Source organism: Paramisgurnus dabryanus, chromosome 12, assembly GCF_030506205.2.
Source record: "Paramisgurnus dabryanus chromosome 12, PD_genome_1.1, whole genome shotgun sequence".
Taxonomy (NCBI): domain Eukaryota; kingdom Metazoa; phylum Chordata; class Actinopteri; order Cypriniformes; family Cobitidae; genus Paramisgurnus; species Paramisgurnus dabryanus.
The window spans coordinates 7,594,064-7,612,357 of NC_133348.1; the positions used below are offsets into that span (position 1 = coordinate 7,594,064).

An 18,294-nucleotide genomic window follows, 5' to 3' on the forward strand; every position below is an offset into this window, starting at 1 on the left:
GTTGTAGACTCTGCTTTTGTGGTCCTTTTTATGCGTTCTCATTTGTATGGTGCTTTGGATAAAAGCATCTGCAAAATGCATAAATGTAAATGTACACAGTGTTTACCCATATTCTTTCCATTGTTTATGTGTCTACATATGCACAGTGACAGTCTAAAGCTTCAACACCCGTTGACTGAATAAATTATGAGCTGGGATTTAGAGGAAAGATGCCTTTATAATTCATTGCATTCATGCTTTACAGAGGAGAAACATAATGGATACGCTATGCACCACAGCGTGACAGAGTCCGGTTGATAATAACCATGATAAAATATACTGAGACACTGCAGAATCTGGTTTAAATATTAATCGTGGGGTAAACCGGCATCATGTAGCAGCTAACAAGTGGATGTTTCTATTTGGTGAGAATAGTCAGGGATATGCATACTGTATGATTCAAGAGATTTATGATGTTGTCTTTTAATTAAATGCATTTATCATTGCTTGCTCTGACAATATCATAGATTATTTTTCAATTGAAGATTTTATTACAACGCATTGAGCGATTACAGAAGAACAAATTATGCAAGATTTTATTTGCAAATCATTTATCATACACGAAAAGGAAATGTAGTCACATATTCCTCTGCTTAATTTTGAACATGTTGGCCAATTCCCTCTTTGCTTTTCATAGTACAGTAAATCTTTTTTTCTAACGTTCGGCAGCATCCCGTTACCACAGCAACTACAACATCCCAGGTGCAATACTTTTGCTGCAATTTGCAACACCTGTACTTGTCTACAGTTTCACTAAAATTCACATTTCGATTCATTTTTGTAACATAAATAAATAAGCAAACTGCAGTGAACTGAATTAATAATATTGTATTGCACCATAATAAAATCGTTCCCAATTCAATATTTAAATGTTTGTGCTTCCATTACATAAGTCAATTTTATTCACACAGCGCATTACATGATGTTACGAAGCAGTCTTACAGTCTGGCAATGAATTGTGTAACTTTTAGAAGGATCTCTTGACAGAAATGCAATATAATATTCATAACTATATTATTTGTGGTGTATATAATGAACTGTAATGTTTTTATTACCTTAGAATGAGACGATTTTATCTACATACACCGTGGGTTCCTTTACATCGTCCTTACGTTGTCTCAGATGAGGACATGTTTGTCCCGTGGGGGATACCATATGTGTTTTGAAATTGAGGTTAGCTGTTGGTTGCAATTCGCAATGTCACCACTAGATGCTGCTTAAATTTACACACGCCACCTTTAAAAAAACTCAATACATTTAAAGGTATTTACTAGGGATGCACCGATACAAAATTTCTGTGCCGATACCAATATTCAATTATTCAGAATCTTCTACCGATAGTTTTGCTTTTTACTTCTCATTTTAAATTATGTATATTTTCCTATAAAGTGCAAAGCGTACAAACTTACATTTTTTGTTATCATTGTCACCCAATTCAAAATTCTGATGCCAGGATAAAAAAATCAGCTGATGTTTGTTAGTGGGCCGATACTGATTATAGGCTGATATATCGGTGCATCCACACTGTAAAAAAATGCATAATTTTTGTCAAATTAACATATATTTTTATGTTACTTTAACTTAACAAATTAAGTTAAACAACTTTATAAGTATATCAACTTTTTAAAGCCAAAACCTAAAATAGTAGGTTAAACTGACTTGAAAAAACTAGTTGTTTTAACTTCATGCTGCATTTATTACAGTGATTTACAGTAATTGTTTGCTTATTGCCACATTGTAAAACTGCTATAGCTTTAATGAAATATCACAACACTGGACTCTTACATTACAAATTTGGTTTGTATCTTTAGTATTTAGCTACTATAATTCCTATATATTGTATTGTATTGCATTAATTACTGAACTTTGTTTATGTATACTTTAGTATTCTGCAGTATAAACTGTAATGAATTGATAAAACTAGTGAACACTAAAGTGTATTTATTTTGGTAAGGTTCAAAATTAGTGTAGTATCTATGAATATTTTTAAAGAATACATAGTAAATTAAATGGGCCATTTCACAAGACTTTTTAAAGATGTCAAACCTTTGGTGTCCCCAGAGTACGTATGTGAAGTTCTAGCTCAAAAAATAATATATATAATTTATTATAGTATGTTAAAATTGCCACTTTGTGTCCTTTTAAATGCAAATGCGCTGATCTTCACTGGCAGTGCTGTGGTTGAATCAGTGCAGATTAAGGAGTGGTATTATCCCCTTCTGACATCACAAGGGGAGCCAAATTTCAATTACCTATTTTGCAGAGAATGGTTTACTAAAACTAAGTTACTGGGTTGTTCCTTTTTCATGTTTTTTAGGTTAATAAAAGCACTTAATAGCACTTATACATGGAAAAAGTTTTTTGTTTAATTTGTAGTAAAACTATAGGTTTAGTAACTACATATAAACAATGTTTTTTCTACAGTAACCATGACATTTATAATAAAACATTTATTAACATTTAAAATAATAAAACTACTGTTATAAAAAGGGTAATCAATATGAAAATAACATTTTTGATATTACTACACTGTCAAAAATGTGCTGTAGTTATGCAGCTGTTTGCCAGTAACTTTCTACAGATTTAAATTTATGTTATTTAATGCCAAGTTAAATTAACATTAAATATTAACAATTTGACTTTATTTAATTTTGCCTTTACAAAATAAAACTATAAAATAACAGCCTTAGGCGAAGAATTCTGGGAACCAGAAATCCTTATCAACCTTTTTCTGTATTTTCCCTTCAGATTTTGGTCCCCAGAATGCTGTGCATGAGGCTGTTAATTTAGTTTCATTCTGTAAATATAAAGATTTTTTTATATTTAATGTTAATTTAACTTTGAACAAACTCTTGCCAGTAACATCAATTTAAATCCACAACTGGCAAACAGCTGTAGAAATGTTTAAAAGCATGGTTAAATTTCCTAACTTTAGTTTAAAGGATACGTTGCAAAATATTGTTATAGCCTAAACATTTATGCAATACATTTCGTTTTATGTAAAATATGCCAAAACAACGTTACTATGATAAAGCACGATGACAACTTGCCCCATTCTCCGTTTACTGTTTTATGTAACTGAACACATTAAATCACACATAACATGAAGGTTACATCCATTAAAGGCTAATGTTTCGTCTTCAATCTAATCATGCGTATAGGTTAAGTGGCAAATCAAAAACAATTTGGTCATTCAAAGTGATGTCTCATTAAGAATTCACATGGGCTGTGACGTAAGCAGCCCACGAACTCAAGTCCTGCGTGTCCCACAGATCGCACAAAACAGACGCAGCGCGCGCTCGGAGCAGCAGTACGCAGATATTCTCTCTTCTGCTCGAGACTACAAAGAAAACAGAAACCCATCTGGAGAACATTAAAAACATCGGTGTGCACCATGAAGTTGGTGCTTTTGGTCTCTTTGGTTGTCTTTCTCTCTGCAGGTAAGCGAGACTCGTGCACATTAATTATTATTTTATCATTTCAGCACCATGGTCAGCAGCGCGCGCGCGCCAGTTTGCTGCAGAAGAAATACAGTAGTAGCTTATAATAGAAAATTATCATTGACTTGAAAATATACTGATTATAAATATATTGCATTAACCTTTCCACACATTCGTACTTATCTAGATGGAGAGTCCGTACCAGTTGAGCAGGACGTCAGGAGAGATGACCTGGTATGCTGGAGTATAGTATATACAGTATCTGTTTCTATGCTTTGGCAATGTTTTTACCATGACAATAAAGCTATATTAAATCTATATTTTTGAAACTATACAATGCATTTATCTTTCCAGTTGTAAAAGATTATTATAATTTCATTTCAGCTTACCAAGTGTTTGGTACAGATCCTTTCTACGGCATTGTATAAAACAGACACTACTCCACTGCTTCCAGAATGTAATAACATCCTTAAGACAGGTATGTTGTGGGTACTTTGCTCAGTTTTTGGTGTATTGCTTCATCGGTATCTGTAAAAATAGATTTTTTAAATACTTGAACACATTGGAGACTTTATTTTTGCTTATCAACTTTTGCAGTTTGTTTTATTATTTTTATTGCATGATATTCATAATTATAGCATGCACCTCACTTTTATGCAACACTGCATGTCTTTGCATACTTCGTAAGTCAATTTGTAAATCTGGATGTTTTTAAATGAATCATGACTCAAAATCCTGTCTGACTGCACCTTAACATTCTTTGCAGTGTAATCTTGCATGTAATGTATTTCAATTTTCTTAGGACATATAGTGTTTGAACAGTCAGACTTCATTATCGTCATCATTACTAAACTCAGTCCACCATTCTTGCTGGCTGGGTCAGTGGTTTGACTCTAAGTCGAATAAGTGCCAAGCACAAGCAATGGAAAGAAATTGGGTCATGACTCGAGGTATCTGAATATGCATGTGTGTTTTGTTCCCATTTCTTTTTCCCTTGATTTTAGGTTCAGGTCGTTCCTCAGCTGTAAAAATGAGTGAGGAGAAAACTGTTGAATCATCTCAGGGGGAGCAGATCAAACCAAGAGGAGAGTCTAAAGGCAAGGAGGAAGATATCATTGAGGATCTTCTCAAAGCTCATGCATACAAACGGGAAGACATGCATGAAGAACGAAGCCAGGAAGAATTTCCAAGTTTTCTTAAAAGAAATATCCAACGTGATGAAGCGGATGACGAACGAAGCCAGGAAGAGTTTCCGAGTTTTGTTAAAAGACGAACCAGAGAAAAGCTTGACGAACCAGAAGAAGAACGAAGCCAGGAAGATTTTCCGAGCATGTACAAAAGAACCAGCAAATATAAAAAAGATACAGAGTACGACAGAAGCCAAGAGGAGTTTCCTCAAAAAAGACATTTCCCCATCTTCCACCTCGAAAAGCGCGATAACCCTGATGAGGAGCGCAGTCAGGAGGACTTCCCCTCATACCAATACAAAAGAAGTCACCTGACAGCCAAAGAAAAGCGCGAAGAACCGGACTATGACAGAAGCCAAGAAGACTTCCCAAGCTACAACAACAAAAGAAACCTCGAGGGGGACGAAGAGGAGGAGGAAAGCAGAGAGAAGCGCATCTGGAAACCATCGCACAGATACCACTACAAGAAAAAGCACCACAAACGAAGCGAGGACTTACAGAACCAGGATTTACAAGATGAAGACTATGAAAGAAGTCAAGAAGACTTCCCAAGTTACCCCCACAAAAGAAACCATGGCACATCCGACTTTCTGGAAAAGGAGGTGGATGAGGACATTGAGAAAAGATACTGGAAACCCACGCACAGGTACCATTATAAGAAGCACCACAAACGCAGTGGGGACTCATCTGAAGATGATTATGAATCAATAAAACCGTATGAGAGCAGAGAGGAGAATGAAGGAGCGGACAAACGGATCTGGAGGCCGGAGGAAGACGAGCTGAGGAATCACCAGAGCTCTGCGGAGGAGAAGGAGAGGGAGGCGACGTTGAAGTATCTCACTGAGAAAAAGAACGAGCTTGAAGAACGTCTACTCAACAAGGGTGACGTTTACGACAAGCGATCGCCTTGGATTTACAGAGGATATTATCATCCAGCCTGGTACAAGAGAAACCAGGACGAGAGCGATCAGCATCCCTATCGTGAATTAGAGGAGCTCGCCGAGACCCTTCGGTACAAAAGGAGCATACACTCTCAGGAGTCACCTGACCAGAGGCTTCCCACACCGGAAGAGGTACAGTATCAAATACATTTACATTTATTCATTTAGCAGACACTATTTTAAAGCAACTTACTCCATCAATGAGAGACCCTGATTGGAGATTTTGACACATGGTTGTAGTGATAGCATTGTGTTAAGCTTAATGCCTTGCTCCAAAATTTACTAGGAATCCATATTTGACCCTGGACCACAAAACCAGTCATAAGAGTCAATTTTTTGGACATCTTTCAAAAAGTTGAATAAATAAGTTTTCCATTGATGGATTGTAAGGAAAGGACAATATTTGGCAGAGATGCAAATATTTGAAAATCAGGAATCTGCGGGTGCAAAAAATCTAAATATTGAGAAAATCACATTTAAAGTTGTCAAAAAAAAAAACTTAGCAACACATATTACTAATAAAAATACATTTTTGATTTATTTACAGTAGGAATTTATAAAATATATCCATGCACATGATCTTTATTTAATATCCTAATGATTTTTGGGATTAAATAAAATCTACAATTTAAAAAGCGATATACCCATGCTACTTGTAACTGGTTTTGTGGTCCAGGGTCACATACAACATTTCACATTATATTACAAAACACATTGCGGCGGTTTCGCGGACAGTGCTTATCCTTGTCCCAGACTTAAATGCATGTTTGAGATGCCTAATTTAAAAACATCTTGCACTGGCATATAACATATGTGGGTGATTCTCACAAAATCCAGACTTAAAAGGTGTCAAGCATCAGATTTTTTTTAAACCCCTTGATGCCAATTTTTTTTTTGCACATATAAGATTAAGGTCTGAACTTACTATAACCATTATTTTTAGAAGATTTGAAAAATATTTCCTATAGAATTATTTACATTTTTTAGATTATCATTATCAAATAATTATCATTACCGCAACATGATATTACATTAAATATTTGCATTTACAAACTCATGTTTCGGTAATGAGAACTAAAAAGTTGTCTAGGTACTATAACAAATAAATTTTAATCTTTTATCTGGAGAGAAAAAATAAGAACTGCTTACTTGGTAGCCATCTTGAGTGTCACAGTCAATTATGTCCCTTCCAACTATTTTTTTTTTTTTGAAAATGTTAGTTCCTTGCGGGCTTAAACAATTATTTAAAAGTTGTTGCGGAGGATGAGAAAATTGGTCTTGGACGCATTTATATTCCTTATTATTGTCTCTACATTTACCAATGATCACCAAATACCATATGTTTCATTACTTTAAATGTTTATAGTATAACATGCACTGAAGTTTTTTATATTTTAGATTTTTAAATAATAAATATTTCCATGTCAAAGAACACAAATCCAGTCATGGACACGTTGCGGTAATGAACATTTCCCCCTTAAATGTGGAAAAAACAACAAAATTGGTTTGTATGATGTCATTTGAAATAATGTGCAAAATAGTACATGAAGAGACAGTTTGTAACTGTGTGCTTCTTATTTTGATACGCTTACTTTGCATTTATTTAATCAAAATGTTATGACACATCGTAAGTCTAATTTTGCAAGAGTCACCCATATCAGTGCCATTGTTTTGTCCCAAGATGCACATCATTATTTTTTTGTAAGGTTTGTTTTTTAAAAACTACTCAAAATGTCCATTTATAACTAAAGTCTACACTGTAAAAAATACTTTGCTGCCTTAAAATTTTTTGTTGAATCAACCCAGATTTACAAGTCATTTCAACTTACTATTATTTATCTTGACTAGAGATGAGTTGTTATAACTACAGGTGAGTTGTTATAACTTATAAAATTAAGTTGACTTTTCTCAATATATTTTATAAGTTGTGACAACTCATCTTAGTTGACATGACTTGTAAATCTGAGTTGATTTAACAAAAAATTTTAAGGCAGCAAAATATTTTTACAGTGTAGTCCTGGATTAATCTAAACCGTGTCCGGGAAACCACCCTATAGTCCTTCAAAGCCATATGGCTTCTTTGTGTAAAGCATTCAAACATTTGCATTTGACGTGTTGTGATCAAAGGACAAAAAATCCATAATTTGCTTCACTGACGTCAAACCTGACGTGACTTCAAAATAATTGGAAATATGGAACCATGGGTGAGAAAATGATATGATCAATGGATATCGACTCCTCTTTGTTCATCCCTCACACAAAAGCACTGCATTGTGGAGTTTTTGGTCATTTTGAAGCAGTTTGCTCTTAATGAATGAAAAAGAACAGCAGAACAAAGCTAAACATCTTCCACACAAGAAAGAAAACCATTGAAACACAATCATCAATATCCTACTACATCGAGCAGTAAAAAAAAACAAGCAATAGTCCGGACATGAATTATAAATGCAATGCATGCTATAACTGCAAATAACTGTAACCATTAGACAGAAAATCAAGGGCAGATTTGCTGCCTGAAGTAGTTTATGTATCTCTGCTTGTGATATTTCACATCAGCATGGATGTGGGTAGGCTGTAACTCTCAATCTCCTTTAGTCGTGAAAACCCCAGCTGCTCCAAAATGTGATTACCTTCTCACATCAATATCTCTCTAATGACTACTTCTGCCAAATGCTCCCCTGATGCAAGGACATTTAAGTAACTCGATAAGTCTTTATAACAAACTATGCAGAAATCACAATTATATATAAGTACAGAGACAGCGTAACTCCACGGCACGCAAAAAGAATCATTTCACATCGTGGCAGGGAAATAACATAATTTTCGGCAATTCTCTACTGAGAACTATAGAGGATATTCATGGCCTAAACATTCCTACATTCACAATAAAACAAACTGTACTGTAGTTTCTATTACTAGATAGCAAACATACAAATGCAGGGATTGTTCAGGACAACTGGTGTTTGGTATTAAACGTGTTTGGTGAAAAAAGAAAGAAAATGCAAAACCCTCTAAGTGCATCTGACGTTTTGTTGAAAGTGAGCATTTTTATGAGACTCCTAATGAATTCTGCCAACAAACTGTTTTTTCTGAACAACCTAAGCCTGAGATTAAACGGATTTGATGCTACAATGAATTTAAAGGCGGGGTGCATTTTTTTTTGAAGAACACTTTTTGAAAAGGGAGTTGGGCCGAGTACCAAAACACACTTGTGGCCAATCAGCAGTAAGGAGCGTGTCTACTAACAGACATCGTTGCCTGGGTTTCGTATGTGTGGGGCGGGTAGGGGCGTGTTTGTTTAGGTGATTTCAAATGTCAGAGATCACGCACCACTTTTAGCATAGCTTAGCATAATCCATTGAATCTGATTAGACCATTAGCATCGCGCTAAAAAATAACCAAAGAGTTTCAATATTTTTCCTATTTAAAACTTGACTCTTCTGTAGTTACATCGTGTACTAAGACTGACGGAAAATTAAAAGATGGGATTTTCTAGGCAGATATGGCTAGGAACTATACTCTTATTCTGGCGTAACAATCAAGGACTTTGCTGATGTAACATGGCGGCACAGGCGTAGTGATATTACGCAGTGCCCGAAAATAGTCCCCCTATAGTCCCATATCGGCCAAGAAAATCGCAACTTTTAATTTTTGGTCGGTCTTTATACACAATGTAATTACAGAAGAGTCAAGTTTAAAATTTAGCGCAATGCTAATGGTCTAATCAGATTCAATGGATTGTGCTAAGCTATGCTAAAAGTGCTAGCGCCAGACCCGGAGATCAGCTGAATGGATTCCAAAACGGTAAGAATCAAATATTTAACTTTAGGAGAGCTGGAAAATTTGCATATTTTCAAAAAAGTGGAGTGTCCCTTTAACATCGTCATCTAATTTTTGATGGAGATTTAGCATTGAACTCTTAATTTATATTCATGCATTTGGCATGACTCTATCTTTCAAAGTGTGTAGTTTGTGATCCCTGAGTCGAGAGCATACAAAACCTTTGTGCTGCTAACATAATGCTATACTAAGCTACAGGAACATTCTGATCCATCTCTAAATCTACCACAGAGATGTTGAGAAAGGTCACCAATTTCGGGCAATGTTTTCTTTTGAAAAGAGCTGTCAAGATTTAAGTTACGAGACAAAGTAAGCATTGCAAAATCTCTCTTTTGTTCCTTTAGTTGAAAGAACTGGAGAAACTTGCCTCTGTGGATCAACAGATGAAGGAGAACCAGGCATGAACCTTCATCAGCATCATCTTTCTCCGTTGCTTGTTTTAACTTCCTATCAGCTTGATATGTGTCGCCATGGGCTACTTTAGATATTAAAAAGATAGTTCATCCAAAAATGTCATCATTTGTGAATGTCATTGCCTTTAGGGTGAATAGAGGGGAACTAAACTTTTTTGGGTGACTTTCCCTTCAATGCATTATTTTACATCATATCTGTATTAGATATTAACTATTGATGCAAGTCAGTGTATGTTTACTGTAAAAGTCTGAGAAAAGTCAGCGTGTAAAAGACAAAATCCTACAGACTCTAAATGCTTGATAATATATTTTCTCTCTTTATTGCATAACCTAAAAGAACATAGAAAACAAAATGCTTGCTTATTATAAATTGCAATCTGAAATGATGCATTTGACAGCATGCTAATCGATGTTAAAGTTACAGTACGTGTTTTACGGTTGCTGTTGTTCTTAATGACTGTTTGCATTTAATAAAATCTGTTATTATGGGACCAAAGCTGATGTATGTGACGTTGGCATGCTTTCAAACACATTATGAAAAACACATATATAGTGTTTACAGGTGCTTCATCTTTTTGTGAACAAAACTTGATGTTTCTGAAAAAGTAATATCCTGCTAAAAAATAAATAAGATGAGGAGGGAAATCCCGGTAGCTCAAATCTTGCAAAATATAAAAAGAAATGACGACTTTAAATAAAGTCTTTGAAACCGGTGAAGCCTGAATGTGTGAGTCAACACCGATTTGGTTTCTTCTCACTTAAATAAGTTAAGCCGCTAAACTGAGCTGTCACATGATGGACTGCTCTCATCCAGTTTCATCCTCTTGGCAGCGGGCTCCTCCGATTTCTGCCGATTCCCAGATTTGTCAACAGTGGTTCCGGATAGGAGATATCCTCCACCTCCGCTCATCAGCAGCACTGGATGAGTTCTGTTCGGCAGCACCTGAAACATTCATTCAGCATGAAATAATAGGCATAATACTATATGTTTTTTTAACATAAGTCTGTAAATGACATGAAGAAGACACTGGCAACCCTGTAGATACATGTAGTATTTACAACCGTCAGGGTTCCCACACCTAAGTTAACTTCAAATTCAAGGACCTTTCAAGGACTTTCCAGGTCCAATACCCTCAAATTTAAAGACTAAATGTGGGGACACATTTCAAGTGAGAGCAAGGTTACATCGTGTTACCTTTTAAGATACATTGTTACAGTTCCCTTTCGAGGGAACTCGCGCTGCATCACTGCGGTGACACTTTGGGGACGCCTCCAGTGGTAAGTGCGTCTGAATGTGTATATCAAATTTAACTAATGGTGAGGCTTAACGACAAAGACAGGGTGTATATCACTATCTGAAATATTGCCAAAGACGGCGTTACAAGTATGCAGGAAGTATGGCAAGGGTGACGCAGCGTCTCGTTCCCTTCTCAGGGAACAACAGTTAACCAAAGACGTTTTCATGTGTCAAACACAATTATGCAAAAAAGCTTTTTGGTATGAATCAACATTTGCATACAAAAGATATAAGCATTTAAAGCCAACAGTTTAGCACGTGTGCTTAAAAAGTCTAGAATTTTATGATATTATCCCATAATACACAGGGAATTATATGGATTTTTTCCAGAAAGTTCTTGCATAAAATAGATTCAAGCACTTTCAAAAACTTCCCAGGGCCTTGAATTTTTTCCCCACAGGTTCACAAACTTTCAAGGATTTCAAGGACCCGTGGGAACCCTGCACCGTATACATGTATGTGATATTACCTGATAATGTCTGAGCCAGGAATCTGTTAATCTGAGGTTAATCACTCCTCCTTGTTCCCTGAGTTTTGTATAGCACTCAATCAAAGGCTGTGAAAGACAGATCACATACTAAATACAGCAGGAATCCAAACTTCAGATTCATTTAATTAAAAAATCTTTTAAATGGACTTCACTTCACAATTTGCTTTGGTTTTTATGTAAAAAAAGACAATACATTTTATTCCTATAGCAGAGTTTCCTTAACTGGAGTTCGGGAACCCCTAGTGGTTTGCAAGAGAATTGCAGGGGGTTTGTGAGTTGATGAGAAACAATGAAATACAATTAAATCATAAATATCAATCACATTATACTAACAAAACATATATGAGGGTTGTATATGACACAAAAAGTCTAAAAACCCCTGCTATTGCACATTTAACAATACATGATAAGGGATGGATATTGTAAGAATGCCATCTTAAACAGGACAACATGTTAAAGCAGATAAAGAAAAAACCTGAGAAGGAATATCATCTTAATTTTATATAAAGCATACATGCACACCTGTCTTTGTGTTACAATCACAGATTGTAAGACTCGGTTTTTACCTCTCTGTACTGGCAGTAGACGATGAACGGTCGTGATGGTGCTACAAACTTCAGCAAACGCATTAATACAGGACATGGATGGAAGCGACTTGCAATAACCAACCTGAAACAAACAGTTCAATCACAATATAAACCAGCGGGTCAAGGCTCCTGTCAATCACTAGAGGCAAAGACAGGTTAAAGGATTAGTCAATTTTCTTAAAAAAATAATCCAGATAATTTACTCACCACCATGTTATACAAAATCTTGATGTCTTTCTTTGTTCAGTCGAGAAGAAATTATGTTTTTTAAGGAAAACATTCCAGGATTTTTCTCATTTTAATGGACCCCAATACTTTACAGTTTTAATGCAGTTTTAAATTGTAGTTCCAAAGGACTCTAACGATCCCCAACAAGGCATAAGGGTCTTATCTAGCAAAACGATTGTCATTTTTGGCAAGAAAAATAAATAATATGCACTTTTAAACCACAACTTCTCTCCTTCCTTACATATATGAAACGCACATTTGTGGACCATTTTAAACATTAAACTGACACAAAGACATTAATTAGTATCATTCGGCATACAACAATGTCGGAACAGTCCTCTTTCTTAACACTCGGGCGTAGTTTCGCATACGTCATCCATGACCTCTGACGTGATGACGTATTACGTGAGGTCGCGCGTCACAGGACAAAGAGGAGAAGTTGTGGTTTAAAAGTGCATATTTTTATTTTTAAATGGCAATTGTTTCGCTGGATAAGACCCTTATGCCTCGTTTGAGATCATTTAGAGTCCTTTGAAACTGCAATTTTAAACTGCATTAAAACTGTTAAGTGTTGGGGTCCATTAAAGTACATTGAAATGAGAAGAATCCTGGAATGTTTTCCTCAAAAAACATAATTTCTTCTCAACTGAACAAAGAAAGACATCAACATTTTGAATGACATGGTGGTGGGTAAGTTATTTGGATTTTTTTTAAGAAAATAGACTAATCCTTTTAGGAAAAATAAGCAAATTAAAATGAGTGTAATGTTAAAGTAAAATACCCATCTGCATTTTGACCCTGCAGTAGAGCTGAAGCTGAGGTTAATTTTCTCCTCTTCTCTTCCAACTTCACTTTCTTCTCTTGAGCCTGTAAGATTTAAAAACACCAATTAAACAAAAGCCTTGAATCTTATTCGTATGCTTTGGGTCAGATCTCATGACTTTGGCCCTTTGGAATTAATTAAAACTCCCTTTAAACACTTTAACTGGTTTATCTGCTTACATGTCCAATAGCGTGTACAGTAAGCATGCACCACCAGAGAACAGTGTCATGCAAGGCTGCACAATTATGAGAAAAATAGTTAAAATTATCATTGATATTGTGATTATTATTGTCGATGTATCGATTTTACATTGAAGTTTTGAAGTGGTTTTTTTTTTTTTTAGAACTTTCTGTGAAGCAGCTGCATGGTCAATTCTAAACATCCAAAGCTAAATATTATAATCTAAATAATATATAATTATGTTTAGTAAAATTCCGAAACGAATGGCTAAAGGACACGCATAGAAATGAGCACAAATAGATAGCTGTAATTGAGGCTTTTGCCGATTATGTAATTGTTTCACCCGTAATTGTTTTTAGATTAATTGTTCAGCCCTAGTGTCATGTCTGGTTGTTTTCTCCCCACTGAAATATTAAGCACAAATTTTAATGCCTCAATTTATTTTACAATCACATTGGCCCTCACTATAACCTAATTTGAATTTTTTTTATTTCTAGTGTTTACTACTTTTTTTCGTTTCATTTTGTTGTTTAGATTATCACAGTTTTTTATTAGATTTTTTTTAAGATAAAGTTTTCATTTATAATTTTTCTTTTTTTGTTTAGATTATCTAGTTTTGGTTTTTTTTCAATATTTCTTTTCTTGTTGTTTAGATTACAGCTTTTCATGTCTTTTGATTAATTTTTTTTTGGTTTAGATTATCATAGTTATAGTGTTTTTTTGCATTTAATTTTTTTAGTTTAGATATCTAGTTTTTTGTTAAATGTCTAGTGTTAACTTCTTTTTTATTTTTCATTTCATTTTGTTGTTTAGATTATCACATTTATTTTTTTAGATTATCATAGTTTTCATTTATTATTTTTCTTTTTTTTTGATTATCATAGTTTTTGTTTTTTCAATATTTCTTTTTTTAGACGACAGCTTTTCATGTTTTTTCATTTAATTTTTTGGTTTAGATTATCATAATTTCCGTGGTTTTTTTGCATTTCATTTTTTTAGTTTAGATATTGTTGTTTTTTGTTAAATGTGTTTACTTTTTATTTTTCATTTCATTTTGTTGTTTAGAGTAATCACAGATTATCATTTTTTGGTTTTTAATATATCTTTTTTGTTTCGATTATAGCTTATCATTTGTTATTTATCATTTCATTTTTTGTTTAGATTATTACAGTTTTTGTTATTTACTTTTTTTGTTCAGTTTATCATAGTTTTCATTTATTTATTTATTATTTATGTTTTGCTTGGATTATCACAGTTTTCATTTACTTTTTCTTTTCATTGGTTTTATTTTTTCATTTCATTTTTGTTTAGTTTATCATAGTTTTTGTTTATTTATTTTTTCATTTCATTTTTTTGTTAAGATTATTGGATTTTCATGTTTTAAAATAGGACAAAGAAATAATAAAATATATACAAATAAGCAGAACTACATAACTAGATATAAAATGGGGATGATAAAATAGTTTAGTTGCAACTCTTCAAAATAAAGAGAAAAATATGTAAAAAAAAATTCAGTCCTTGGGACATAGAATTGCCAGAAGTTCATAATGTGATACAAATTCAATATAGTACAACTGAAATATATCAAAACGCATATATATTAAATGCTCTGTTTGTCACACAATTAATTTTATATCAATCTTTTTCAAGACGTTTTCTTTAAAGCTGCTTTGCAACAATGCACATTTTAAAAACAGCTATATACATAATTGAATTGGATAGAAATACACAGATATCTTGAAAAAACAAACAAACTCATACCCGTTGTTGTCGCAGTTGTTCTCTCTCTGTTCTCTTTAATTCCTCCTCTGGATCAATGCTGACTTCCATGCTCTGAGGTTCTGAGTTCCTCTCCTCCAAAACACCTGAAGTTTCCTGAAAAGAATCCACCTGTCCATTCCTGCCTCCATCAGCCTGAGAGTCTGTGTCCTTCTCGGATAAATCCAAAGTTCCCGCCAGCAGAGCGTTAACCTTACACATAGGAAACTCATGCAGCGTCTCATGAAAGTGTGACGGAAAACCAAAACTCTCCATGCCGGCTCTTGTCGGCCCACCACCAGGATACATCTGAATAACTGAGCCATAACCTGAGAAAATGAAACACGGTCACGTTCACTGGCTCCAATGAATGCTATGACATCTAGATAACACAGAAAGATGAATGAATACTAGGTTGAATACCTCCCATCCTCTCCATCACAGAGCCTAGAACAAGTCCAGCACAGGTCTCAAAAACAATGATCTTACTGCCAGCGTGAATGTTACCCAAGGTGAGCATCTGAGCCAAAGTATCATAGCGCAGATGACTATAAAGTGTGTAGAAGAAAGAATTTATTAAATTATTTTATTTATTAAATTTGCATATACAGTACGTACAGTCTGGTTTCATCAAACTACATACCAGATTTTTCCAGGTTCTCTGCCGTGGTACATCAAAGCCAGAAGTCGAGTGGAAGGTTTGAGGACTGTGATATCGCTTTCATACCTGCATAAATGAAGGAAAACCAATTACAGTTTTACTGTAATTATACAATCATCAAATATTTCAGTTTTTAAACTCACTTTTTCTTTTTTTTCTTGATGTATTTTGACTGGGCAAATTCAGTCTTGTCCTTAAATGTCGTGCTGTTGTCTATGAGTTGCTGAACAATCTCCTTAAAACACATGAATGAACATATAAACACAGGGTACAAGTAGGGCACAAACGGTGCTCACCATGCCCCTGTCCCAAATGGCACCCTGCGGTCTTCCTATAAGTTTGCACTTTCGTTACGTAACGTCGCTTTGACATTCACACTGTGCTATTAATTTTTGGATATTTAAATGCAAAAATCTTACATATTGTACTTTTAATGATTTTGAGATGTTTGTACGAAACACACCTGGCCCTTTAACCCTTGCTCTTTAAGCGTTTCAATGTCATCTCTGGTCAGTTTTTGAGATCGGCCATCATCCACTATATGCCGGTTATCTTGGCCCGCTTCCTTAGAATCTAAGACATAAGAAAAGACAAACATCATCTCATCTCATCAAGAAAAAATTAATTGAAAGATTGCAGCAACACAAATTCATACCGTCATTACTCAAAGAGCTTCCGGCACGTTTCACTGTCTTCAGTTTGAGCGAACCACCGGACTCAATCTCAAATATTGACCCGTACACATGCCCGACTGCATTGTCCAAGAAGAACCACTGCTTCTCAAAAATCATTTTCCTGATAAACACAGAAGGACACCAACAAAAGCACTTAAAGGGATAGTTCACCCAAAAAAAAAATTTGTTTAATATATACATAAAGGAAGATATTTGTAATCAAGCAGTAAACAGAAGCACCATTGACTTTCATAGTAGGAAGGATAAAAAGTAATCCTATGGAAGTCAATGATGCTCATAAATGGTTTGGTTACAAACATTGCTCAAAATATCAGGTAAATGATGACAGAAATTACATTTTTTGGGTGAACTATCACTTTAAGAGTAATATTATATAGTACTTTATTTCATCATTGACAAATAATACCCTCAATCTTTTGTGCTTGATTACATTTAAGGTTATAATTCATTACATACAGTATTTGCACTAAAACCACATACAGTAAAACCACTTGCTTTTATTTTTTCAAATCACAATTTAAATATTTCTATTACAGTTTTTGTAAAAATAATTTAAGAAACGTTCATCAAAAGGGTGACATAGCAAATACTTATATAATTTATCCTATAATAATAATGTCAGCTGCACGTGAGCTGGTACCGACATTTGTTCAAAGCTTTAAATGTCACAAATGTTCTCCTTCTGGTTAGTGACATAAAAAAAATCTATTTTCTAATACTTATTCATCTTTCTTGCGTCATAGCGCTTCGTTTTCAAAATCATATGCGATTTACAACGTGACTTTTGGAGTGCAGTGCATTTATAACATCCAAGCCTTGTCTGTACAATGAATGTGGCAAAGCTAAATTGATGAGAGTGACAATAATTCATACATGTACGGATTGTAATGTTGTGTGAACAGGTCACCAGTCACACTCACTTTTTCTTCTCGATCTGCACAGATTTGAAGACCTCTCCTTTCTTTAGCATAACATAATCTCCATAACTGATCTTGCTCTCCGCATCGTTGTCTTCAACACACTCCGCCATTTACCATAAATAAAGGGGCTGAGATGATGTTTGAAAATATTTGGCACGATGACTTCACACTAATGTAGTAAATTTAAAGACGGTCAACAAAACAATAATTTTATACGATCGATTCTCCCGTCGGCACGTGTGTACAGTCACTTCCTGTTCGAATAGGCCGATTAATCGATCGCTGAAGAGCCACAGCCAGGAAGATCAATCGATAACAAAAAACAACAACATATAATTAAAACGCAAAAATAAACAAAGAATTACACTTAATGAAATTTATAGACTGTACACTGGGTTTACACAAACATGAGGTGGCAAAGCATAGCTACCATGTTGCCAACGTTACCTTTTTTAACGTACATAATAAAAGTCACTTTAAGTAAAGTCTTCACACTCGGTAGCATTTGCACCGCGCGCTGGGCAGCAATTTTAGTCATACGTCCACTTGAACAGGGGAAAAAGGTTTTTTTTCCAAAAGCTTGCTAGTGTTACAATATACCAGTACTATTTTCACCAACTGTTTAACTTGATATCAGCTGTACCATTAATATTGTTTCTTAAGCTCAAATTGCCCCAAAACAAATTGCCCCAAGTTCACTATACTGCGCATGCGCACATGTTGGCAAATACCACACATCCATAGACATAATAGACTACATATGGTTATATTTTAATGCAATGCCATGGTATACAT

The 18,294-nt window shown here is 34.7% G+C and overlaps 2 protein-coding genes across 2 annotated transcripts; one reads left to right on the forward strand and one right to left on the reverse strand.

Moving 5' to 3' along the window:
• Positions 1-3,296: 3,296 nt before the first annotated feature.
• Positions 3,297-10,419, forward strand: chgb (chromogranin B). Its single transcript, XM_065256348.2, has 5 exons — positions 3,297-3,479; positions 3,667-3,713; positions 3,864-3,957; positions 4,484-5,739; positions 9,792-10,419. The coding sequence occupies exons 1-5, from the start codon at positions 3,434-3,436 to the stop codon at positions 9,849-9,851; spliced, it is 1,503 nt and encodes a 500-aa protein (XP_065112420.1). The 5' UTR covers positions 3,297-3,433; the 3' UTR covers positions 9,852-10,419.
• On the reverse strand, positions 10,157-17,791 carry trmt6 (tRNA methyltransferase 6 non-catalytic subunit). The gene is made up of 11 exons (XM_065256349.1): positions 17,500-17,791; positions 16,540-16,679; positions 16,348-16,457; positions 16,028-16,119; positions 15,867-15,950; positions 15,647-15,771; positions 15,227-15,552; positions 13,244-13,329; positions 12,214-12,316; positions 11,627-11,713; positions 10,157-10,803 (listed from the first exon to the last, which is right to left on the reverse strand). Exons 1-11 carry the CDS (start codon positions 17,607-17,609, stop codon positions 10,636-10,638), a joined length of 1,431 nt encoding a protein of 476 aa, XP_065112421.1. The 5' UTR covers positions 17,610-17,791; the 3' UTR covers positions 10,157-10,635.
• Positions 17,792-18,294: the final 503 nt, after the last annotated feature.